Raw genomic sequence first — 25469 nt, 5'->3', positions numbered from 1 at the left:
CTGTTTTTGAGCAGCCAGGAGTCATGATGCGATGCCTAATAATAGATGCTATAACGATTTAATGTATAATTAGACTGTTGCTCTTGATATTTGGAAGTTGTAAAATAAATATGCAAATTGTTTTCGGTTTCTGAAAAAAGTGATTTATACAGCTAGGAATAATTATACTTATTGCTTGGGTTTTCCGTTCTATCGAAACTCGGTTTCTGGTCTGTTTTTTTTTACGCTTGCCATTAGCAAAGCATTATCTAATAGTAAAATATACTTTTTTCGGATAAACATCTTGTTTCAAAAAATCAGTTGAATCATTTGACAGCTTGGCTCACAATTAATTTAAATGTCTTAGTCTTAGCTTCTCTGGTACAATAGGTCTAGATAAGCTACTAAGCTTGGTACGGAACATGTCCTTAGCTCGCATCTCAGCAGGACTATTTTTCAAACGAGAATGAGTCCGTTTCTACAAAGATGTCTGCTTATGTTTTTCGGCTTGTTTGCCTCTTCTAAGATATTTTGCTATACCGAATGTTCATTATATTTGCTTTGAGAGTGTTGGTTCACTCCTGCAATTTGTATTTTCACTAACATTTACTTCCTATGTTTTCCTTTTTTACTAGTTTTATTCGGCGCTAATGATTTCAGTTTATATTTTATGGGCTGAATTGCCTAATTTTGGGTCGTTTCACGGGAAGCATAATTGTTATGCTCCCTTTCGGATCACAAAATTCTCTTATTTTTACAATAGGTTTTATAGTTCTATCAACAGCAATTTTTTAAATAACCGCACTTTTTTCAGCTTACGGGAATTTACCTAAGTAGAACTTAGGTCTACTTACCTAAGTTACCGCAAATTTACCTTAGTTAACGCAAATTTACCCAAGTTACCGCAAATAGAATATCCTTTCAGACAAAATTTTGGAAGTTTTTTTATCAATGTTTTTGGACTTGTTGGGCTTCCTTTCCTGTCTGCTTGCTTGCAATGCTGTTTCGTAGTATCGGAAGTAGAGCGAAGCTCCGCTTCGCATCTGTTTAAAGCTTCCATTGTGTTAATGGATTTGTTTTCTTTAACTAGAATATGGTTGCAGACGAATTTCTGTGATTGATGTTTTTGTGTTTTCTCTCTTATGTAGATTGCCAGGTTTGTGTGGTGTTGCAACCGGTGTTAAGCTTCGCTTTATCTCTGTGTTGAAATACTTTTTTTGGCTCTTCTCTGCGTTTTTGTATAAAGACGAAATGTGCGCGAAACAAACGTAAAAATGAGTAAGTTTTTATTTGTAATTTTTTTCTCATCACTACATGAACTATTTTAAAAGATATCAAAAATTTGTGCATTCAGCTATACAAATTTGAAATTGTATTTACGAAATTTTGACCAGAGAGAAAAGGACCACGATGATGGTTTTGAGCTCTTTACAGAAAGGCCGCTGTTTTTCTCATTATACTTGTCAGAGCAAGTGTATTGTCATCGGGAACTAGATTATTTTTATTCTTGTAATCAACTTTTCTTACAAATCCTACTCGCTTTTTGTTACTTGCTTTATTAGTGAACCTTATTAACTTCGAGACTCCTTCCAAATTGGCCTAGAGGTAATGCGGTTACCTTTGTTCATCAAGGCCTGCTTTTCGGGTTCCGGTTGGACCTTGTTTTTTTTCTGTGTGCAATTGAAAATTTTCGGGAAAAAATTTACTGCCGATTTTTAGAAAAGTCGACTTTTTTTGCTCAACTGGTGTCTGCTCGAAAATTGTTGGCTTGGTTTCTGCTTCTTGAGTAATTTGCAGAATTAATAGCTGGCGTTGTATATTTTCCCTAGTTTTTCTTTTAGTTTTATTCGGCCTAAATGGCCTATGTTTTTCGGCCTGTGTTTTTCGGCTAAAAGCTAAAATTGATTTTTTTTGAAGATTTAAGGTAGTTTGTGTTGCATTATTTCAAAGTTATTTAACTTATTTGCTGAAATTTTTTTTTGACAACAATTTTTTTAAACCATTTTGTTTTCAGCTCAATGGCGTCTACCCACCTGCTGTCTCTTAGTGGCCGCTCGTTAAATACTGAAAGCTTATTTGACACTGGTGGTTGTGTTTTTCCCGTAAATAAGTTTGTTCAAAGAATGGTCATTTTTGTAGGAATGGTTCAAGACATGCTCAATTTTCTGAAATTTCTAATGTAAATACCTTATTTTAGTTTCGGGTATTAATTGTTTTTCAAATAAATTTCTGCATGGCAGTGACTATATTTCCAAATAAGTTTTTCGAAAAATTGTTTTTTTTTGCTTTAGCGGTTTTCGGCCTAGTATCTGTCGGTTCGTATTCCGTTTTTTTTTAAATATCATTTTCGTTATCTGCTACTCATTTTTATTGGCCTAATTTGTAAAGCATAGATTTTATTTTGATTCTGAATATTATTTGTTATTTTCAATTCAACCAACCATCTGGCGCGGAGGTAACACACTTATTGATACGGCAAAAATTTGCGGTTCAAATCCGAACGGGACCTGTTTTTTTTGCTTGCTAGTGTTTTTGTGCTTTTTCGGACTGTCGTCCGTCTGTTCATTTTTGTCGGCTTAGTTTCTGTAGCCCGACTATTTTTGAAGTTTCAGTTTTATTTGGTAACAGTTTTTTTTGTAGCAGTTTTTGTAACAATCATGCTTGAGAAGGCCAATCCCTGGAGTTTGGTTCCAGTGAAGACTTGTTTTTTTTGCAAGCTGAAAATTTTCGACTAATTTAGCCTATTGTCTTATATTGTCGGCTTAGTTCCCGTAGAAATGACTTTTCAAAAAGTTCGGCTTCTTTCTAGCATTTTAAAAGCTCCTTGTAAGTTTTTTATGGTCTATTGTAACATTGTTTCAGATAATTTGGTCTTTTTGCAATTTTGATGTTTTTTTTTCATAAATCAATTTTTTTGAAGTTTTTTTTTTAATTTTTGGTTTAGCTTTTCATTTGGCTTTACTCTTTGTCATTCATTTTTGTATCGCAAGTGGTACAAGGCTCAGGTTCGCCTCTGTGTCTGAAATTATTTGTCGTTTTTTACCAAATATTTGAAGAGTAATGAACGTAGTGCGTACTCTTAAATAAGTCTTGTTGATTTTTTTTCAGGCAAAAGTTTAAAATTTGTTCACGCTCAACTTTGTTTTTTTTTTCGCGGTTTGACTTTTGATTTTAGGTTGACTTCATTTCCAATGTTAAAAGGAAGGCAAACGTGATCGATTTTTAATTTCGATTTTTTGTAAGTTCTCATTGGTCATTCCAAGTTCAATTGCTAAATGGAAAGAGAATTGCCCTCTCCAAAAACAAAATTGCAAATAACGGTAAAAATGTAAATGATTAAGTTTCAAAAATGTATTTTAGTTTATTAACTCTCGGTGGATTATAATTTATACTTTTTCAATTCTGATTATTGTTTTCAAATGTCAAAAAATGTGAAGACACTGATTTAGGTTGTTGATTTTTGGGAGAAAATCTGAGAATTTGCTTACGCTCAATTTTGATTTTTGCGTTTTGTCTGTTGAATATTTTCTAGTTCAATTCCGATGTGTGTACGAAATGAAATGACGAAAATCAATAAAGAAAGTTCAATTGCTGCAAAAAACTTGACTGACTTGAACTTCAAAAATGTATTTCAGTTTTTGGGAATCCTGGCGGAAGGAAAACTTTATAGTGGTCCAGTTTTCTCGACTTGATTTAGGTTTATCAAAAAAGTTTAAATCATGGAAAATGCTGGAAGCTCCAATAGCAAGATGATAGTTTACTCGAAGTTTCGACGCTTTTCCAACTGTCTGTTGGCTATGTTTTGTTGGTTGGAATCTTTCTAAAAACTTTTCGATTTTGAGTTTTTTGACATTTTTGCAACACTCTGCTGTCCATTTTGTCAATGAATTATTATAGTAATTATTATAATAAATAATGAATTATATGTTAGTAAAGTTAAAGCAATTATTTTCTCCACTTTTGAATCTGAATAAAGACTTATTTTGTTCTGCATAGACTTTGTTAGAATTGTTTTGGCCTGATAAATTCTTTGCAATGCGAATATTTAAAAGTTTCAAGTTTTTTTGTTTTGGTTAAATTCTAGTCGAATTTGTGAGAGAGTGTCAATACCGCTATTTTCCAATATTCAGGTTTTTTAATTGTTAAGAAAACGAAAGCATAAAAATTGTCTAGTTTTTTGCGACTAGCTATTGTTGATAGACAACCCTGTAATAAAATGTGTGCCAACTTGAACTTAACTTGTTGATGGGAAAGTTTTGAGTGTAACTTTGAAGTTAAGCGCGTCTAGCATGGATAAGAAAGAATCCAGCTCCTGTGGAAAGTTGCCTTAGAGGCAAGCCCCAGTGATTTACGCTGGGTTTGACAATTACTCAGTTGAGAAGTAACGATTCTGTGAACTGTTTTGTCACTGATTCCCGTAGGGCAAATGAGACATCTTTCGTTTCATCAGTTTAGTAATTAAAATTATTACCGTTAAGATTAACCACTGGTTTCTGTAGTGGTCTATTCTTTTATGGATTGACAAGGATTTTGGTTAAATAATTGCAAATTTTTCTTTCCTCAATAATTTTTGCTGGGCAAGATCCTTAAATATAAAAATGTGGATGTATAACTGTGTGCTTTTGTATTAAGTTTTTCAAAAACTTTAAATGTTCATTGCAGCTATGAGTAAAAAATGTGAATATTCTTCCAACTTCTCTAACTGATGAAAACCTGAACAAACTCGAAAAATATTTGGACAGCATAATAACGAATATGCAGTCATGGGACATTGCTACTTTTTAATTTGAACGAGCAAGTGAACGAATTTTTTGTCGTTTTTTCTGCAACTATTTAACATTAAGGGTTGACATATTGACAAATGCCAGATAAAACTATTTTTAACGACTTAGTCGGGCCAAAAATTGAGACATTTTGAAAGGAGTACGTTAAGATCATCAGCTTCCCAGAGAACCAATTAATGCACAAATTCAAATTCCTTATACTGTTTGCGAAGAAGTTACCACAGCACGTACGCCTCTAAAACTAGTTATTATATGATGGTTAATTTAAGCTTTAGAAACGAATTTTCTTAAATTTTGGCCCGGCTTGCTCGTTCGAAAAATTTTCATCTAAATTTGTCAATATATATGAACCCTTTATCTTTAATAGTGACAGAGAAAAGGACAATAACGTGAAAAAAAAATTCGTTCATTTGCTTGCAGCTGTATTCTTGATTCTTTCCCTTTGCTCTTGCGTGGGTAGGTGTGATATATTTCAATGATATATCAGATCAAAACCGTGTCAGTTTTATTGCTCAAACCACGCAAGACAGATGTAGACTCAAGATGCAAGCAATTCTCCAATGTTCACGGAAAGAAGAAATTACAACCGATGCTGAGAACGAACGGCTTCACACAACAAAAGTTTTCTACTTAGCGCACCATATAAATGAACACGAGTCAGAATATGACAACCGTCACTCTGAAAGTATAACTTGTCCTAATGATTGACTTGCTAAGTAACTCAATTGAAAACTGTCGGCAATAAATGAACTATTCGACAAAGTTTTGTATCGGTTGATAGTAACCTAGACAGATTAATCCGTAGAATCTCATTGACAATTTTGTCGGGTAAACATCAGTCTCGGATCTTCCAAAAAAAAATCAATATAAAGAAATTATAAGCGCTATTGAACAATTACAGCTTGGGTTTGACTTTTTTTTCTTGTTCACTTCTTTTCCTGTCTTGAAAGGAAGACAAACTCACTATCGCACAGCAAAAATTTAAACGTCAAGAAAACGTGATGGCCTTCTAATTATGAAAATGGAAATTAATTATCTGATTTCGCAGCGATACAGAAACTTTACCTGTTTTCGTTTTACAGGGCGAGCTGATCAGTAACTTAAGTCGTTTATTTGAAATCGCAAACAACATTGAAATTTTTTTGAGTAATACAAAAGTCTATAGAAAGTAGGCCTAGCAGAAGTTTCAGTTCTTAGACCTTTGCTTTTTATCCTTTACCTCATTGGCCTAACGGTCATTGATTAATTCAGGATAAATCGGAATGCAGAATTAATCTACAACAGTTTTAATCGGAATGCAGATGAAACCTTACTAAAAAGCAGCGAAACACAATCATTTATAATACTACGCACGAGAAAGTTGTATACATTGCAGCAAGGATTTTCAATGATAAATATTTCACAGCTAAACACAAGCAGCGAAACACAATCATTTATTCACAGCGAAACACAAGCAGCGAAACACAATCATTTATAATACTACGCACGAGAAAGTTGTATACATTGCAGCAAGGATTTTCAATGATAAAGTACACGGGAGATTGTAAGAAAGAAAGAAAGAAAGAATAAATTTCTCCGGTCAATCATAACATAAATTTAGCAATTCATTGTTATTAATAATTATTAACAATGAATGAAACTCGGAGAGGATAGACAAAGGGGCCATATGGCCCACAAGCGCCTACCCTAGCTATGCATGTTTCTTTCACTATCAGGAAATGATTTTTTAAAATGTTTTTAATTCTGTTAAAAAATCGTAAATTCATCCATATCTCTTAAGCTACGAGCATCTAGTCGGTCAAGTATTGTCAATCTAATTAAAATCCTAAATTTTACCTTCGTAACCGCCGGTAAAAAAAAAACAACTAAATTTAAAATAATTTTGATTTTTTCTAAGTTTTTCAATTTTTTCAAAAATCGTCCATATCTCCCATAAGAGTTTCTGTAAGGTCAAGTTTTAGCGTTTGAACTTCAACCCTAGAATAAACCCCCGTAAGCAGGCAACCATGGGTTTGATAAGTTTCTCGTCATCTTTTTAAATTTTTTCACTTCCAGGAAGTTATCTTCCGCGTCCTCTAAAGGATCAGTTACCCTTTTTTCATCGTACAAGAAAGATTTTAACTAAACACCCAGTGTACTTTTAAACAACGAGAAACTCCCTCTAACAAAAGCCCAAAAATTTTAGGGGTTACTTTTGACCCAACCTTATGCACACTGTAAAAGATCCGCTGACAAGGCTCGCCGCAGGATAGGTGTCCTGAAAGCGTTGGCAGGATCCTCTTGGTGACAGTCTAAAAAAACCTTCCTCTTAACCTGCAAAGCCTTATTACGCCCCATTTTAGGTTATGCTTCCCCTGCCTATTCACATGCCGCCAGCAAAACCTCCATTAACTACCTACAGGTTACCCAAAATCAAGCCCTCAGAGTTATTACCGGCTCAACACTCATGAGTTCCACTGCCCACCTACACAGTGAGGTCGAGATCCTCAATGTTCCAAATCACCACACTCTTTTAACCTCTCAATTTTTTGTTTCGTCAAACTGCTCCCATTTAATGATCAGTTAGGTACTGAAGGTGGAGATAAATTTTGAATATCTGTTTTCAGGTTGTCACCAATGTCACCAATATTTGCAACATCTTTTTCAGTTGGGTTATCATTTACTTTTTGGCATGATTCAAAAATGGGCTTTTTAGAACCAGAAAAAGATTTGCCATTTAGCTCATTAAGTAGTTTATATTTTTGTATTGATTTACAACACAATTCTGAAATTTATTCCAATAAAGTTTTTGGTTTATTCATTTTGACCGCATAATCGAATTTTTCTCTTAAATTAGCAAAAGTATTCAAGAAAGTACTATTTTCAATATTTTTTTTTTCAGTTTCTGTGGGCTTCGTTCCTCTTTGTTTTGAGATTTTTTAACGCGCTGTTGAACCATGGTTGATGTGGTTTCTTGCTAAGGTTTATGTTCTTCTTTGGCGCTTATCGGTTTTTGACTTTTTCAAAGATAGATTGAAAACTTTCAAAGGTTTCCTCAGGATCTTCAATTAGAAGAAACCCATTTTCTTTCGCTTCGAAAGATAGTTTCAAATCTTTGAGAAAATTACTTAGCCTTGATTTGTATTTTAGAAAAGTAGGATCTCTAAAAGTGAATATAGATAATGATCAGCAATGTTTCATACTGCATGACTTTTGTTCTAGCTTTTGATAAGTTCTTATATATAAAGTGAGCGATATATGTAGATAATGTTGATGATATGCGAGTCGGTTCTATAGCAAAAATTTTAAATGTGAATTCGAATCTGAAGCATCATAGTCTTATTGAAAAATTGCATGCTTCAGTTTTGCAGACTCTTTTATCAGATACCCAAGTACTTCTCCTCAAAACAAATGATTATACCATGCAAAGCTTACACTTAGCTGGTTCTGAATATTTGTATACGCTAATAATGACTTATCATCCATCAAAACTCATGAATTGAAAATCAGTTGTATCATTATTTTCACTAATCGTTTTTCCCAATTGCCAAAACGATTCAATTTGCAAATCAAGATAAAAAAAAATAGGTTTACCGACAAAATTTTCCACATGAATTTTTGAAGTTGTTGTCTGAAGCTCAGAAAGGAGACTAAATTAGACGAACTTAGAGACGCTATTGAAGACGATCAGGTTGCGTGATTGAATAAAAAACGAAATGTAGGAAAAATTACCGTGAAATATAAACTGTCACCACAAAAAGTCCTTACTTTTAAAAGCCAGAAAAACTATTTCTTCTTCTTCCTAATTTGCATAAATTTTAATTGAACAGCCGTCACCGAAGAAGTTAAACGTTTGTCATAATTTCCTTGAAGATATTTTGATAGATAACAAAGAGGTTCACTTTTTGAAACCTAATTATTGTGGGACATACTCTAATTGCATACTGAGCTGTTTACTTATTTGAGTATTGTTTGAAATATTGAAACATCGTTTCAGATTAGTTGGTACCGCAACCTATTAACACCATCCATAGTATTTAACCTGAAGTGGGAATCAAACTAGCGTTTATTCTGTAGTGGCATTCTCCTTGTGGTTTGTGGTATCCAACAGGGGTTGTTCTTTCCTTCAATATTCTGTGTAATTTGTTTGATTGAGTGGTTAAAAATGAGCGGTCGAATGAGCCAAAGAGGAGGTGATGCTGCTTTTGAGGGATCCCTCACGCCAAATGAGAAGATATTGAGAGATGTACATCAGCTGTACGTGGATGAAGATAATGGTAACATTCAATTTTGTGCTAGTTCTAATGATATTTCTGTTTCATAACAAATATTTCTTATAAAAGATTCCAATTATCAATGACAAAAACTGGTCAAAGATTTGGATACGTTTCCGTTTAAATAGGAAGTTCTAAACAAGCATCTAATTGGTATGTTTTGAGATTTTAGTCAGCTTACAAATGAATTTTTTCATGATATCGAATCTTTTGCCAAATATAGGTCTCGTCAACATCGCAAGATCTTTTGCAATCGACCTGTTAGCTCCTCGGAAGAAAATCACAGTATTGCTGATTGGCAACCACTCAGCGGGAAAGAGTTCCTTCATCAACTGGTACATAGAAGAGCACATTCTGAAGACAGGAGTGGCCATTGAAACTCAGGGATTCACTTTTGTCACCAGTGGGAGGAAGAGGGAGTCTCTGCAGGGCAATGCGTCTCTACATTTGAATCCCTATTTCAAACCTCTCCAGGAAATACCAGGTACCACTGAGTGGTGCTTGAAAGAGTTGATTTTTTTGGACCCGCATTCCACCATTATTGTACCCATTATAGAAGAATAGGTCAAATTCCAAGGAGAGTGAAGTCCAATTTTAACCTATTAAAATGGAAATTGATCAAGATTAAGCATAGAAAATTAACTTCGATCGGGGTCATTAGTTACGTAACCCACAACAGCATGTTGCATTGAACTAATGTGCTTCGCGAAGCTGTTTTAATCCATGGATATTGTCATTCTTGCAGAATATTCCGATTACCACAGCCCAAATTTATTTTGAATAAACCGTAAAAACAAAATGAAAGTACTTGGCCCTCGATGTTAAATTGTGATCAATGTGTCATTTAGGTGTGATTGAGAACCTTTCGACTGAGATCTCTACTTCGAGGAACAAGAAGTTTACTCTGGTCAACTTCCTGGACACTCCCGGACTGACAGATGGAGACATGAAGTATGGATTCGATGTCGACCAGGCTATTCTATGGCTAGGTATGTAGCACATAAGTTTTCGATCATCTGTATTTTGTAAATCAAGCTTAGTTGAGAGCGGCTTTTTTAGTTGGTTTTCTTAATACTAATTTTTATGATGACAACAGTTTGATAGAAATGGGCTTGGTGATTCTAAAATTCATTGTAAGAAGAAGACGGTGTATTTTGTTTTGATTACTTTAGATGAACCTCTTTTGTATTTCAGGGAAGATAGCAGATCTCATTTTTGTCTTTTTCGATCCAATTGGTCAGGCTCTATGCAAAAGGACACTAAACATAGTAGAAGAGCTCAGCGAGATCAGACCAGAAAGGATGCGATTCTACCTCTCAAAAGGTACATCTTAATAAATTTCGATTGTATAGCGCAGTTTTCATGAATTGATTATTCAAACAATATTTGGAAAGATACATTGAATTATGCTTGTAACCTCTTGCCAGTAAAAAAGTTTTGGTTGCGATCAGTTGAATCCTCGCACTCGCTGCTGTTTTATGCTAGTTCAATTTTAGCAATGAGATGAACTGGCTTCATATTTTTCTTTTTATGAGACTTAAATGGGCCTTCAATTTCAGCGGACGAGGCTGGCCCAGAGTCCGATAGACAGAAGGTGCTCATCCAGATAGCTCAGGAACTGTGCAAGAGACCCAGTCTGAACAAGGCAGGATTCGAAATGCCAACCATTTATGTACCTGGGCCCAACACCAAGGTAGAGTGATTTGATTTCGAGCTTTTTTTCCAGCCAAGAAATTTTTAAACTGCGGCAAATTTTTATTTGTCAATGAGTTTAATGATAGACACGATCGATCAAAAAAAATCTACTTGTTCCGAGTTCACAATTTTAAATTTATTGATGTTAATAACTTTTTCTTTGATTAATCCTTCGATCAGTTTGCAGTTTCTTGTTCAAGGGATCATTCAATATCATCTTAAATGTTTAAAGGGAGAAGTTGTTAATTTGTCTCTAAGTTGTAATTTCCAATGCATCAGACTCGAGAATTTTTTTATGTAGCACCAAAAAAATTGATTCGAATAAGATGTATGCACATGAAATATATATGGTCTGTTTGGATAATGAAACTGAATTCGTATCCATGCCAAACGCTGTTCTTTTTTAGTCGACTAGGTGTGTAAACCAGATAGAGGATGTATGTAAGGACATAGAGAAGACGATCAACCTCACTATACAGAACACACTGGACCAGCTGGACAAGGACTGCGACATCATCTTAGACCAGGTTCAGCACAAACTAGACAAGGATGGGTAAGTGGTAACTCAGATGGCATGGCAATCGATTTTCATATTGAGTATTTGAAGTTGAGTTCTTTGATCTATTATGCTTGTGTTGCCGCGACCTTAACTATAAATTTCACTTTCTGTTAGTTTTTCGCAAACGTTTTTAACTTAATTTTTTCAAGCTTTTTGGAAATCTTAGACTGTGAAATTGGCCAAACTTTGTGTAGTTCAGATTTGTCCATGATTTTTTAGCGAGGTGAAATCCAGGAATTCGAGTGCTAACTTCCGAGCCTACTTCCTCTGGACTCTCTCATTTCTACCTCTGGTGCTCTGGGGCTCATGTGCGCTGGACGCATTCCTCACCAAGAAAACCATCGTCACCGTCATTCCTCTAGACTACTACACAATGATTGAAAAAATTTACTTGGTGAGCGTTTTTGTTCAGAACACTTGGGGTCCGATGGGGGTCCACTATCAATCTTGGTTCAGGTTTCCAGAACAAATTGAAAATTTTTTCAGTGTTTGAACTTAGTATCATTTATAGTATCATTTCTAGTATCATTTCTAGTATCATTTCTTGTAGCTATTTTCAGTATCATTTCAACGGACATTTCGAGCGATCCGTCTATGAGTTGAGCGATCCGTCTAACTGAACTTTATTTTAAATTCGACCATTTGTTGAGAAGTGCTGGCTGGGTTAAATAAACCAGTTGCTATTTACAAGCAACCTGTCGCACAACCCGCTGGAATAAGTGGAATAGTTTTTTCAGCTGTATATTGAGAAATGTTTCCCCTGTACTGTATCTCAACATCTGCACTGTATCTCAACCGTAAACTGGCACAATTGTTTCATATCATTGGTTGAAATGAAAAAATGATTGTTTAAATTCATAAACAGCGTTGTTGTTTCAGATCCCGACTAGAAGTATGATCTCTAATGTGATAGCTGACTACAACCTAATGGCGGCATGTGTTGCTGTCTGTATCGTACTCTTCCTCCTGGGGGCCTTTATTGGAAGGTGAATTAAACATAGTTCTACAATTATTCTATTCTAACAAGTACTAAAATTACTTCACATATTTAAATTTAACGAAAGCAGACATAGAAAAATTCGACCGTCAAGTTTCATGGTTGAGCGACAGTTTGTTATAGGCAAAAAATCGTTGAAATGTATTGGCAAGTGGCAATCGCTTGCTCTGCTACGCTTAATTTTGGCTCGAAAGCTTCGATGGGCGTAGAATCAGGTTGGTTGTTCTGCTGTTGCGAGTTGTCGCCTATTAAGAGCTTTCGCATCACAAAAATGCATGCAAATGAATTTGCGACCAAGTTAACATCCTCTCTCCCCTTAAAGAAGTTTAGGGGGGGGGGGAATGTTAACTTGATTATGAGTTCTAATTATCCGCCAATCAGGACAAAGCTTTTTATTCGCAGCGCTTAGTAAATTTAATTTAAATTGAACGCTTGGGTGGATGATTTTAACTTGGTCTATTTGGGGGAGGTGCATGTTAACTTGATCTTTAATTTGAAATTTGTGAACTTCTTTTTTGGTCTTAAATTGATATTTGTGTGCTTCAGGAGCAAACCTACTTTGAAACGCAAACAAATTAAGGATCTGAACAACAAGAGAAATTTCATTTTGGAGAATGTCAAACCCAAAAAGGTAAAGAAAGTTTCATACAAATTAATTTGTGAGGCAATCAGTAACTGTCTTGGTTTACTCATTAAAATTAAATGCCACAAATTTTTTACACAAGACATGTTGCAGGATAGGATATACCATTTCGGGTGCTAGGTATTTTAGCAGACTCAAAACAGTTAGCAAGACAGAACACTAATTTCAAATTCGGCATTTGCCAGAAGAGACCGTTTGCTCCATAACGCTTTCATTAGGCTGTTATTGTGCGGGCAAGTCTGTGTTTCGCCGCTAAATTGGACTATTCTGTTTGTGAAGTTGATAATTTTGTTGACAAATCATGAGATAATAGTCTTAGGGAAGCTTGCTTGAGTCTTTTGGTGGCGTGTCACGGAGCGGAATACACGGATAGCCGAACCGGGTATCCAAAAAGATTGAGTCTTTTGATGGCGTGTGACTAAGCCGGATAGCCGAAAAATAAATCCGTTCCCGGATACCCGAAACATAAATCCGTTCCTGGATAGCCGAAAAATAAATCCGTTTCCGGATAGTCGAAAATTAAATTCGATCCTGGAAGCCCAAAAAATTTTTTGATCCCGTATAGCCAAAAAATTTGATTCACTTCACCAAAAAATAATCTATATTTTTATAGATAATATTAAAAGGCTTTTTCGCATCTTTGCCCCCGCCCCAAGTAATTTATAGACCCTCAGAATAGAAAAATTATATGAGGGGTAAATGGTTGCTTCCAAAAAAATATTTAATCGACAAAGCTTGAGCTATCCCGAAACGCTGTAAAAATTTTATTTTTGAAAAAACTTTCTGCGATAGAGGCAAAAAATCGAGGTTTTGAACACTTTTTTGGCGCCTGCTACCCGCGTCTATCACAAGACTCATATTTATTTCTGCTCTTGTTTAATTATTGTCGAAAAAATTTGTGCATCAAAGTAATTACCTCTTTTATTGCTATCTAATTCCATAGAATCAAAGCTATTATGCATAGATATTGCATTTTTTGTTAGCTAAGTTTCGAGAAAAAAAAATGAAATATCCTAAACTTTGAATAAAAGTGGTCCAAGTTTTGTTTAGTTTCTAATTACCTTAACAAGAAACTTTTAGTTTTTTTAACTATCAGGTAATGCGGCTCTGAGGATATGCACCAGTCTTTCTACGTTTGTCAATCAATTATGCGTCAGTTCTATTACGTTGGTATGCTAAAGACTAATTTTTCACGTTTTATGCTAAAAGATTGGTCTGCGAAAAGATAGGTCATCTATATTTCAAATAAACATTTTATAGATAATATCGGTGGTTGAGAAATTAGACGATAAGCAAATTAGACGGAGGCACTTGAAAGGAAATTAGATGATTTTGAAAAACTGCAATTGTGAGAAAATGGACGAAAGTGAGAGAGATTAAAATTGTTTGCAGACGAATTGCGTGAGAAAAATCGAATTGTTTGCAGACAACAGTTAAATTTTAGTGGCCAAAAATTTTACATGTCAATCATGCACAATTTATTCAATTCAAAACTCTCCTGTAATATTCGGTTTTGACATTTATGTTCATTTAAACTAATTGTTTTGATAGGTATTGTCATTTTGTTCTTTTTGTATTTGTGAAACTTGACTCTTTGTGAGTGATTGACTGTATTTGTGAAAAATTGTGTTGGCCCTTTCTTTTTCATAGCAGTGACGTCTAAAATGCCAGATCTGTAAGAAAAAATTTGTCTAAATTTGTTTTAGTAGCATTCGTCTAATTTGCTTATCGTCTAATTTCTTAGGCCCCATAAAATCGTATAAACTTATTAGATCGCGGATAGTGTATGCGTGTAGCACCTGCATGTATCTAAATAGCGAGCACGTTATTTTTCTTTCTTGTTTTAGGATAAGTATTACCAATTTTACTTGAAGCAGTGTGTTTCTCATCACGACAACTAATGAAAACGAATTCCTGCAAACGAACAGGTGTTGGACGTAGTAATGACCTGCAAGAAGACCAGTATATTTACCAGTCGTTATTATAGCAGTACATGGTGCAACTGAATGTTGGGCATTGTCTAACTTGATGCTGATAAATTTGATTTCAGATATTTGTATTTTCTTTTCATGTTGAGTTAACTTTCGAGCATTTTGATGTTATTTCATCTCTTGATTCTTATATATCGAAGTTGTAAAGTGATGATATGGGATCTCTTAAACTATCCCCCCCCCTAGAGTACCAAATGACGAATTGCCACGAATACAACGAATTAATTGTAGGGTTAAAAGTACATGTAAATTTTGCACCTTGTACCGAATCTCCCCCTTTTGCTAAATGGGTGAAATAGTTAAGGAGGTCCATGTTGTTAAAATGTAATTATATGGGAAATACTTATATTTAATTGATTGTAAGTTAATGGTTAATGAATAATTGAATGTTCCCTGGAGCGCCTTTTCAATTTTGCTGCGATCTGGCATCGATTTGAATTTTGGAGCTCCATTTTCGAATTAAGTTAGGAAACGGTGCTCTATTGACAATTCAAAAGCTTCATCGAAATCGATTTTAATTTTTCAAAATTTATTTACAATTATAGAGGGTAACGGCAAAGATTTTTCATCGAGTGTCTTTTTTTGAATGCTAATGAACGAGAAATATGGCGAAAGATTGGAGTGGTCTTTCGCTCAATAATGTCGATTGTTTTTGTTTCATTTCAGTTTTTGTCTCATTTTGTCTGTTTTCAGCCTATTGAACTTGATTTGAACACAAGTGAGAACAGAAAGTACATTATATTTACATTACACATAAACTCTCAAATAAGTAAACATGTGGTTTTCAAATAATATTAGGGATGTACGCCAGGGTGTGTTTATACCACTTGATGCATGTCTTATAGAGTTTTTACGTGTCAATCCCAATCAACGTTCAGTTTTCTCTAATTGGGCTAGTTAAATAAAGAAAGTATTAAATACCTATTTTTTTAAAGAATTTTCGAAAGCTTCAACGTGCATGTTTTTTTTCGAATTACGGAAGTTTCAAAAAAGATAGTATTTTTTAGTTCAATGAAAAATTTTCCTTTTTGTTTGTTCTAGTTGTTTTTTAGCCCGATATTTGGGCCGAGTCTAAGGAACTTTGCGGCCTCTATCCCTCTAGCCACGGGTCTATTGTGGTCAGGGAAGTTGTGTTTTTTTGACAGTTAAAAAGAAGTATTGGGTTGCTGAGCATTGGGGGCAGTTAGGGGGACGTTCGGGTCTATCCTATTTTGAAAAGTGTTAAAGTAGAGACTGTAGTCGGATAATATTTAAGCGAGGGTGCGTCTAGTTGAGCGGGGGAGTGTTAGTTCTGTTGGCGAGACGTCTAGTGGTCTTAGAGGGAGAACTTTTGGTGGGAGGCTTCATCGATGGCCTTTTGATCTTTTGATGAGTAAGAATGTGCTTTAGAAGCATTTTTACGCTTGCGAAGCTAGTTAATTCGATCGAACCTCCTTTTTTCCAACGTAAGTCGCAAATCAAAGTTCTCTTTTTGGTGGCTCTTCGAACGAGAGGCTGCCGTAGCAGTATAATGTCATATTTGCTCTGACATTTGATTAGTAAAAAGTTAACACAGTTGTTGCATTTTTAATTAATCAAATGAATAGAAAAAATTTTTGGTTTCAAACAGCAGTACAATGATAAGATTGCAGAAATTTTCTTATTCAATGTATCTCGCATTTTCTTGGAATGCATAAATAATACAAAATTTGGCTCTATGTTTTCCAATTTATTACATGCAAAATTGTGTCTTTTTGTATTTGTTGTCCCTTTTGCGGCATCGAATTGGCAATTTATTATCATATGTAACTTCGTTATTAGTAACTAGTTTTTGAGGAATTTAAGCATCATTGGCTGGTTGGTTAGTGCGTAAGACAAAATTGCAAGGTCGTGAATTCGAATCCTGCACGTAACCTACACACTTTGCTAATTCCAGGCTTATTTCTACTTTTTTTGACTTGATAGAACTGCCTTTTGGTTGTGTTCGTGCAAGTATTAACAAAAATTTTTAGCTGGCTTAAATTCGCTTATAGAGTTGAACGCGTTTGCTTCAATTAAAGCTAGTTGGAGTAACTTTATGTTAGTGTCTACAATGTTTGAGCGTAAATTTGGGAGAGTCGGATGATGAGTCTGGTTAAAATGTGATGGACTTGAAGGCACGTAAGTTTCAAAAACGAATTGAGATGCGAGTAGTTTATTGTGATTTCTCACTTTAAGTTATTTGTACTGTTGAGTGTAGATGGTCACTAAGGCTCATTTTAGTGCACCCGGTCACTATTCGAAAAGCTGAATATTACTGCAGTTTACTAATGGAAATATTACTGGTGATATGGGCCCAGGCTGGGCAGGCGTAATCAATGATCGGTCTTATTCAAGTTTTATAGGTGACCATAAGAGTCTTTCTCGACTGGCCCCAATTTTTGCCCGACAGTGACTTCAGGACCAATATCCTAGCAAGTAAAGCCAATATCGTGGCTTTACTTGCAGATTGTCTGCAGTGTTCGCAGAAATTAAGAGCTGGGTCGAAATAGACACAGAGAATTTTAAGGGTCCAACGGTGCCGCCCTCTAGCGGTAGACCCGATGATATAGTCGCCTCAAATGGCAACAATGCAAACTTTCCCTTTTTTGGGAGCACAGAAAGCATCCAATTGTTTGTTGGCTGTATTGGATGATTTCGTCTCGTCTAAGACTTTGATCATTTTCAAACTCGGATCGAGCTGAAAATGTACCCATGAGTGCAGCTTTCCACCAGGATATTCCTTTTCTAAATTGGTTAAAAATAAGCTGTACTAGGCCTGTAACTGTACTAGGGCTCTACTAGAGTTATAACACTTTTAAGGATCTGGCAGAAAAGAAAACCGGATGATGAACAATCTGCAACGCACTCGGTATAAATTTGGCAAATGCCCGCTCACTGTTCTGTGTATTCTTTACCATCTTGCTGATCTTCCGTGTATGTCCGCTGTGAATTTTTTGTCCAAATATGTCGATTGGAGGTTTTTTGTGTGCTAGTAAGATGTCTCGGCGTGAGCTACAACGCATGCTCACACCCTGGCCATTTTGACTCCTGGACAATTCCTCTTGCTTGAAACATCTCTCTGACGCTGTAAAAACATCAATTGTCATTCCAGCATGTTCGAAAATGTCGAAATTGTGAATGTTGGCTTATCAATGGAGTTTATTCTGATTTTCATGTTCAGTTCTAAGTTTCAGCAAGAGCTTTTTTTCAGTTTTGAAACACAATTACTTTGATCGCTTCAATTGATTTCTTGTGCCGTTATCATTTTGCAAGTTACTGTCTTCTTCCCGAATTATTTATATTATAAGCTGTTAATCACTTTATCCCCAATTTTAGTGTAATTTCCACAAAATCTTTGCCACGGCTGTTTGCGTCAAATATTTAGCTTGGTCGGCTTCAGAAAGTGTTTTGCAGGTTGATCATTGAATTATAATAACCTCTAAAACTGTTTGACAAGTTAAGTTTTGGTTTGTTGAAATGTAATTTGAAGACTGCCTAAGCTTCGGTGAAAATTGTGAAACGTTATCCATTCTAATGAAACTTGAACGCTGGATTCATTTCTGAAATTGTGAAAATAAATCTTGAATTGGCCCATTAGTTTCAATAATGTTCACAGAAATTATTTTTACTGGTGAAATATAAGAAGTTCTTCATTGACTCATTTTCGCTCTTAGGTTAAGTGTTTCATCATCTAAAATTTTGTTGAAAGTGATGAAATTTGTTCTATCAAACGGGATTTGGAAAAAAAACATTGTAAGCGGTTAACTTGTGACCATTAACGCTCTTCGAAGTTTCTGTAGGCTAATGTCTCATGTTGGGTTCATGGTACTAAAATCGTAATTTCTTGAATTTTTCGGCTTTTTAATGCAAATCTATTACTAAACTTCGTGAAAAGAGGTTTGGGATTGGGGCGCTGATCCTCGTTGATTTGATTGCATGACCACCCAAAGGATGCTCTTTAAAAAGCTTTTCTTCGGCATCCGTTTTTTACCAACCGACTTGAAAATTTTCAAAATGGTTCGATGGGCGCAATTAAATTCTAAGTAAATTTGAGGGGGGCGTCAGCGTCGGAAAAACGTGTGAGTGTGAAAAAAAGTGAGCGTCAGAACTTTCGAAACAGTTCCCTAACAGAGACTTTTTTCCCTGATTTTTTTGGGTAAAATCGCCTGCAGCGGAATATACGGTATATATGATGTTTGATGCGGAGCTCGAAAAATCAATTTAGTCCATCTTTAAAGAAGGTCATCAAAAAGTTGCGAACGTTTTTGAAAAGCATCCCTTTTCGGGAAAATACTAGATGATCTTCTGAGTGACAATTAAAAATGTAACTCGTTGTCTTTCAACTTAGTTGAATATTTTTGATGTTTGCGTTAGTTTCTTGATGGTTAGCAAGTGCTCAATAGTTTCCTTAGATTGTATCAGCGCTTTATTTGTAGCGTATCGAAATTCATTTAATAAGTTTTTTGCGACCAATTGAGTTTATATACAAGGCAGTTGAGCTGAGGTGTTAAAACGGTAGGCTATTTAGGCCAATGATGGAGTTCGAATCTCAGCTTCGTTGAATACTTGGATTTGCTTTCAAATTTCTGTCCGTATAATTGAAATCAAATCTGTAACAGACGTTATTTTAAGCAACTTCATTTAAAAAGCACGAAGTTGTGAATTTCTAAGAAAAGTGGGCTCAAATCATTGAGAACGATCAAGTTTTTTTCACGATTTCTTTTGCCTAATAAGACACTATTGGCTGAGCGCGGGGCTCCAATAATGTGTCAAACTTTTCGAATGAGCTAAAGAGTGGTTAATTCTTTAATTACCAGATCTAACAATGACAAATGAGCCTTCACTGTCAAGGGTAACTTGTTAAACCCTGATGTGGTGTGTTTAAGCCCAGATCTTAACTTATATAGTTTGCGTTTTTTTTCAGGAAAAAGTGTATTTTGTGACTTTTTCAGCAGGTTCGTTTTTCAATGAGCTCGATGCATGCTTTTTAATGTAACAATAACTGTTAATGATCAGGAACAATCAATTTAGGTGGTATGATGTTAGAATAGGCGACATATTACGGCGGAAACGTACAATTTCAGGCGCAGAGCTCCAACTTTTGTCATAACTTCAGTTTTATTTGACATATTTTGTTGCCCAAGCATGAGTTTGAGCTTTGTTCAATTTTTAACTGTCAATGAAGGTTTTGAAAAAACTCAGATATGTCGTGTTTAATTTTTTTACCAGAAAAAAAAACTTATAATTTGATCACACTACGACTTGACTTTTGGTGGTTTGGCTTTTGATTTCTTTTTATGTTCAATAAAGTTTTTTTAGATTTTACACCTGAATAAAAAAAATACCCGTTGACGCAGCTTCGTTGTAAAGAAAGCTGCGACTTGATCACACTACGACTTGACTTGATCACATTACGACTTGATCACACTACGACTTGACTTTTGGTGGTTTGGCTTTTGATTTCTTTTTATATTCAATAAAGTTTTTTTAGATTTTACACCTGAATAAAAAAATACCCGTTGACGCAGCAGTTTTTTTCCAATTGTGCTAGCTTTATGAAAAAGTTTGATAGTGGTGAAATAGTGAAAAAATTAAAGAGCCTGAACCTGATATATTTTTTTCTTCAAGATCTGATAATCATTTTATTTCGGTTTCCATGAGTTCATTGACACTTCTTTTGGCAATTTTGTGACGCTTACGGTTCGCAAACCTTCTAAAATCTATACATGGACTTTAATTCAGTTGACTTGCTCAACAAAATCACTTGAATATTTTTGTTGACTCTCATATTGTCAACAACAGGCATAGTTACAGCGTGTCCGAGTTCTAAATACGAAATCTATCTATACTTTATTTAAATGCGGTGTGACACGTATCTTGTCATTCTTAAGCGTTTTCTGTACAACAGTTAAGGGCAAAACGTATCTATGCGTGGTTAGGCTATATCGTATATTGCACTGCGTAAGAATTTTTTTTCGATTTTCCAGTTTGAATCAAGTAATAATTCCACCGAGTTAAAAAGTAGCAACACAAAAATGGGATGCTTTCAGAGTTTCCTCAGGGGTTGCGAATTTGATCTCCAATTGAGAATGCCCAAATCCTTTTAGTGTACGAGATGAGACGATTTTTGTGATTTTTTCAAAGTTATTCAGAAAACAACTGATAAAATAATTAACTAAAACTTGAAATTCTTAACCCTGTAGCTGGGTGCTGTTAGAGTACTCTCGAGGATTGTGAATCTTGCCTCTAAATGTGACTGCTCAAATCCTTGTAGTTTTCGAGATATGACGTTTTTCAGATTTTTTCAGAAAACTTCAATTTTTTTTCTTCAAATTTTGAAAATCCCAACCCTTTAGTTGGGGTATGCCAGAGTACTCAAAGGGGTGGCAAATCTCGCCGCCAGATCTGACTGCTCAGGACTTTTTAATTTTCCAGATGTGACGTTTTTATGGTTTTTAATTTTTTTTTCGAAATCTAAGTTTAAAATTTTTCTGAAAATTCGAAATTTCTAACCCTGTAGTTGGTTACTGTGAGAGTACTCTCAGGAGATGCAAATCTAGCGTCCAAATGCGTCTGCTCAATTGCTTTAAGTTTCCACTTAAAATTTTCTTAAAAAAACTAAGATATAAAATCTTCACAAAGTTTAATGGTTTTTTCAAAGCTTGAATTTAAAGGTCCTAGGCTCGAACACGGTCAGGACCTATTTTTTTCCATAACTGAAAGCATTAACTATCAAAAAACATGTCGACGTATTGCTAGTCTGCTTAGTTGCCACTTTGGACCCCTGAGTTTGTTTATTTTTAATTTTTTCGCGTAATTTTTTTAAAAATTTTTTTTCGCGTAATTCATTCGGTACAAATAATTTATACTTATGTTTTCTAGGCATACTGACCGAATTTTGTGTTGTTTAACGGAAAGGAAAGACTTAACGGACCGTTCTCTCCGGAAACACAAAAGGAGAAACAATAGAAGTTCAGAATTTTATAGCTCAAAACTTTTCAGCTACATTTTTGAGTCAACAAGCTCATCTTAATTTATCTCGGCTTAGTTGCTGCTCGACTAATGCTTCGGAATGCTTATTTAACGTCACCGATTTCTTTGCTGGACGTGTTTTTCTCAAATAAAACTTCATTAGAGACAAAATTTTGAAATTTTTGGTAATCATTGTTTTTCGACTTCTTGACGTTCGTTTCAGTTTTTGTCTGCTAATTCGCAATTGGTTATTTATGTAGTGTAGCAAGTAGTGCGAAGCTCTGCTTCGTTTCTGTGCATAGTTTATGAATCTGCGGAACTCTGGCTTTGTGTTGATTCTTTTTTGTCGCTCAAGGTTTTTTTTTCATCTAAATGGTCTCTGTTATAACGGCTTAGTGATCCACTTTTGTTTTGGACTCCACTGGTATTTACCTAATTTTTATCGGCTTAGGTGCTGCTCGATAAAGGTTTCTTGATACTTATCAAATTCGGCTATTTGTGTTGCTTAACGTGTTTTCCTGAACATCTTTCGAGATGTGTTTTCCTGAAATTGAACATCTTTCGAGACAAGCACTGTGTTTTTTTTGTAGTTTCGTTTCAATTTTGTCAGCCTTAGTAGCCTTCGTTTCAGTTTCGTCTGCTAGCTTGAAAGGCTCATTTTTTGTGATTTTGCAAGTACTGCAAAGTTCCGCTTCGGCTGTGTCGAAATCTGGCTTTAACAAAATGTAAGTTTGCTTTACTGCAATTGAGTACGGAATGTCACAAAACCGTAAAAAATAGTTCAAGATTGAAATGTTTTTTTTTGCATTGTGTTCTATTGACCTCATTATCAATTAAAAAGTTAATTATGTGAATTAGCTAAAGCTACCCCGCGCTTCGATAAGGCTTGATTGAAACAGAGCAGGTAAACCTTCGAGATTGCTGATGTGTTCACGCGCCGAATTCAGTCCAGTTTGATAAATTTCAAACTTGATTGGCGATGGCTAGTAAGCGCGCAGAAGAATCAGAAGCTTAATGGCGTTTTGTCTTAATTTCATTGTAACGGCTCGAGATCTACGGCCACGGGACAGAAAAAAAGCAAGTTTTTATTTCAACGAGCAAGTTAACGAATGTTTTCACGTTCTTGACTTTTTCTCTGCAACTATGTAAGGTATAGGGTTGAAATTTTGACACCAGTAAGATGATGTCATTTGGAAGGAGCTAGCCGGATTGACAATTAGCAAATCTTGTTTTGAAGGCGTAAAATAGCCAGGATAGCACAACTAATTTCAGATGTGTTTTTAATGTGGAAATATCACTGCACACAACCCAAGGAGTTCAAAATTTTTGGGCTCAAATTGGTTCTTTGAGAAGCTGATAAGTCTAGTCTGACTTGTTATTTAAGCCGCGGAAAAACGACATGCAAAAGAACTGAAAGAGTTACGCGGTCCGGCGTCAAAAAACTGACGAATCTGTTATGATGTTACTTAGAGATATTAAAAGGTCTTGGGCTAGTATACCAGAAAAATCGACAAAACTTCGAGACAACATAACTGGTTATGCGAATCTTGTGCATGCATCGGTGTAGTCAATTTCCAAAATTTTACCTGGAAAATTTCTTTTGTTTGAACACGAAGTTCTTTCTGTTTTGTTGCCTGTCGTTTTTCTGTGGCAAGCTCATTACGGTGATGTAATTTTTTTGAATTCTAATGAATAGTTTTTTAGCCTTTTTTTTAGTTAGTTCATTAATAGTTTTTCAACTCTGTTGTCATAATTTTGTCTGTTTGAGAACGTATATGGTTGTGTAGCTTGTGCATGATGAGCAACACGTGTAGCGAGGAGCGAGTTAATGGACTGAAGAAGGACCTGGAGAAGGCCATGCGAAACAGTGAGGACATGAACAGTGGCCATACTCGGGAACTTTTGTTGCAACTCAAGTGTCTTTCCATGAAGTTAGATGTGTTGGAAAAGACGAGGGTGGGAATGACTATTAATAATCTGAGAAAAGCAACTGACAACTCAGATATCAGCCAATTGTGCAAGGTACCTGTTGTGTAAAACATATCCTTCAACTTTTTGAGAACATTTGTAGAGATTTCACGCCGCTGTGTTCAGTAACTAGAAAGGTAGTTTCGTTTGGATAGACGGAAAGTGTTGACAAAATTAGAAGTTAAGTTTTGTTATTGATTTATCTCAACAAAGATTTTTGCGCTTAAAAGTTGTCTTTATTTTTGCAGGTGTATTTAAACCTAAGCAACTTATCATGTAGTCAAGTAGAGAGAACTAAATCTTGAAGTATAAGAACCAATGCGAATTTAACATCTAATCTTTTGTAAGATTAAAAGCATAATTTTTCGTTTGCTCACTATGTGATCAATCTAATGTGCTTTTTCGTATTCAGGATCTTATCAAGTCGTGGAAAAAGCTACTCAACAGCGAAGTTTCTTCGAACAACTCAAATAACTCAAACAGTGGCAGTAATAATGCAGATGAAGATGGACCCCCTCCTGCGAAGAAAGAGAAACACTCCTCCAGTTCCAAAGAGTCTTCTAGGGAATCAACACCATCCAGGGACAGTCAGGCCACTCTATCTCAGGTAGAGGAGATCTATATAGCTGTATACAAAAGGTGGTCTCAGGGTGGCCTCTGAAAGTCGTCTCTCTGGAGTATTCTTCGCAGAGGTCCATTTTCTTAAATAACAGTCGTACGTTATTGATGAACGTAGTTAAGACTCCTATATAGGTCGTGATTTTTTTAGGAAAAGTCAAAATTTGTTTTCAATTTTAATTTAAGGCTCAATTTTAATTTTTCGCGGTTGGACTTATGATTTCTTAAGTTAAGTTCGTTTTTTTTTTGTTAAAAGGAAGGTAAACTCTACAATCGAACAGCAAGAGTGTAAAGGTCACGAAAACGTGATCGACTTCTAGTTTCGATGAAGGAATTTCATGTTCAGGTTTCTCAGCGAAATAAAAGATTTTTTTATTGAGCCAGTTTTCTCAAATTGGGTTGGTTTATCGAAAATAGGCCGAAAATTAGTTGTTCTAGAAATTCGAAGACATTTCAGGGCATCTATTTTTTCATTGAAATTCGAGATTTTTTTTCAAAAAAAAAACGAGTCAGTTTTTCTTTTTATTTGCGTTCATTGGCTCTTTTCCAATTGTCTGTTGGCTATGTTTTATGAAATTCCAAAAATTGACCCCTTCAAAAAACTTTTGTGCAAGTCTTTTATGAGGCACTAAGCGTAGTGGTAAGGCGTTCACCTTGAGATCATCAGATCGCGTATTCAATCCCCTACCGTGGCAATGATAGCTAGTCTCACTTGAGCGCTAGCTTCAATTCTACCACAGCCTGGCTGATTTCGGCTGCAATAGTGTTACCAAATGAAAGTTAAAAGACACAAAAAGAGTAGGTAAAGTTGTGACACTTTATCGAGTTTCCCCATATTTGGAATATTCAAAAGTTCCTATCTTGTAATTTCGAAACATTTAGTTTACTAGACTAGATTTGCGATCGGGTACTATACTTTTCCCTCCTACTAGTTTTGTTCATTGACTTGTCATTTTCTGAGAGTTAAGGGAGTAGTAAATTTCGTCTCTAAGAGTCCTGCGTTGTGCTTG

The 25469-nt window shown here is 35.3% G+C and overlaps 4 protein-coding genes across 5 annotated transcripts in view; 3 read left to right on the top strand and 1 right to left on the bottom strand.

The window, feature by feature from the left end:
* LOC134841641 (dnaJ homolog subfamily C member 13-like) overlaps window positions 1-25469 on the bottom strand; it is a 554774-nt gene that overhangs the window by 195862 nt on the left and 333443 nt on the right. The gene's annotated exons all lie outside the window — the stretch shown is intronic.
* LOC134841795 (DNA replication complex GINS protein SLD5-like) overlaps window positions 1-25469 on the top strand; it is a 493875-nt gene that overhangs the window by 409507 nt on the left and 58899 nt on the right. The window lies entirely within an intron of this gene.
* LOC134841746 (uncharacterized) lies at window positions 8740-15321 on the top strand. The gene is made up of 10 exons (XM_063857788.1): window positions 8740-9019; window positions 9240-9500; window positions 9865-10005; window positions 10211-10339; window positions 10576-10709; window positions 11119-11264; window positions 11490-11664; window positions 12150-12256; window positions 12814-12898; window positions 14758-15321. The coding sequence occupies exons 1-10, from the start codon at window positions 8908-8910 to the stop codon at window positions 14809-14811; spliced, it is 1344 nt and encodes a 447-aa protein (XP_063713858.1). The 5' UTR covers window positions 8740-8907; the 3' UTR covers window positions 14812-15321.
* On the top strand, window positions 23671-24502 carry LOC134854033 (transcription elongation factor S-II-like). The gene is made up of 2 exons (XM_063870137.1): window positions 23671-23895; window positions 24254-24502. Exons 1-2 carry the CDS (start codon window positions 23671-23673, stop codon window positions 24500-24502), a joined length of 474 nt encoding a protein of 157 aa, XP_063726207.1.

Source organism: Symsagittifera roscoffensis, chromosome 1, assembly GCF_963678635.1.
Source record: "Symsagittifera roscoffensis chromosome 1, txSymRosc1.1, whole genome shotgun sequence".
Lineage (NCBI taxonomy): Eukaryota > Metazoa > Xenacoelomorpha > Acoela > Convolutidae > Symsagittifera > Symsagittifera roscoffensis.
Note: the sequence above shows the minus strand (reverse complement) of the source record. Positions and strands in the feature narration are given on the sequence as shown.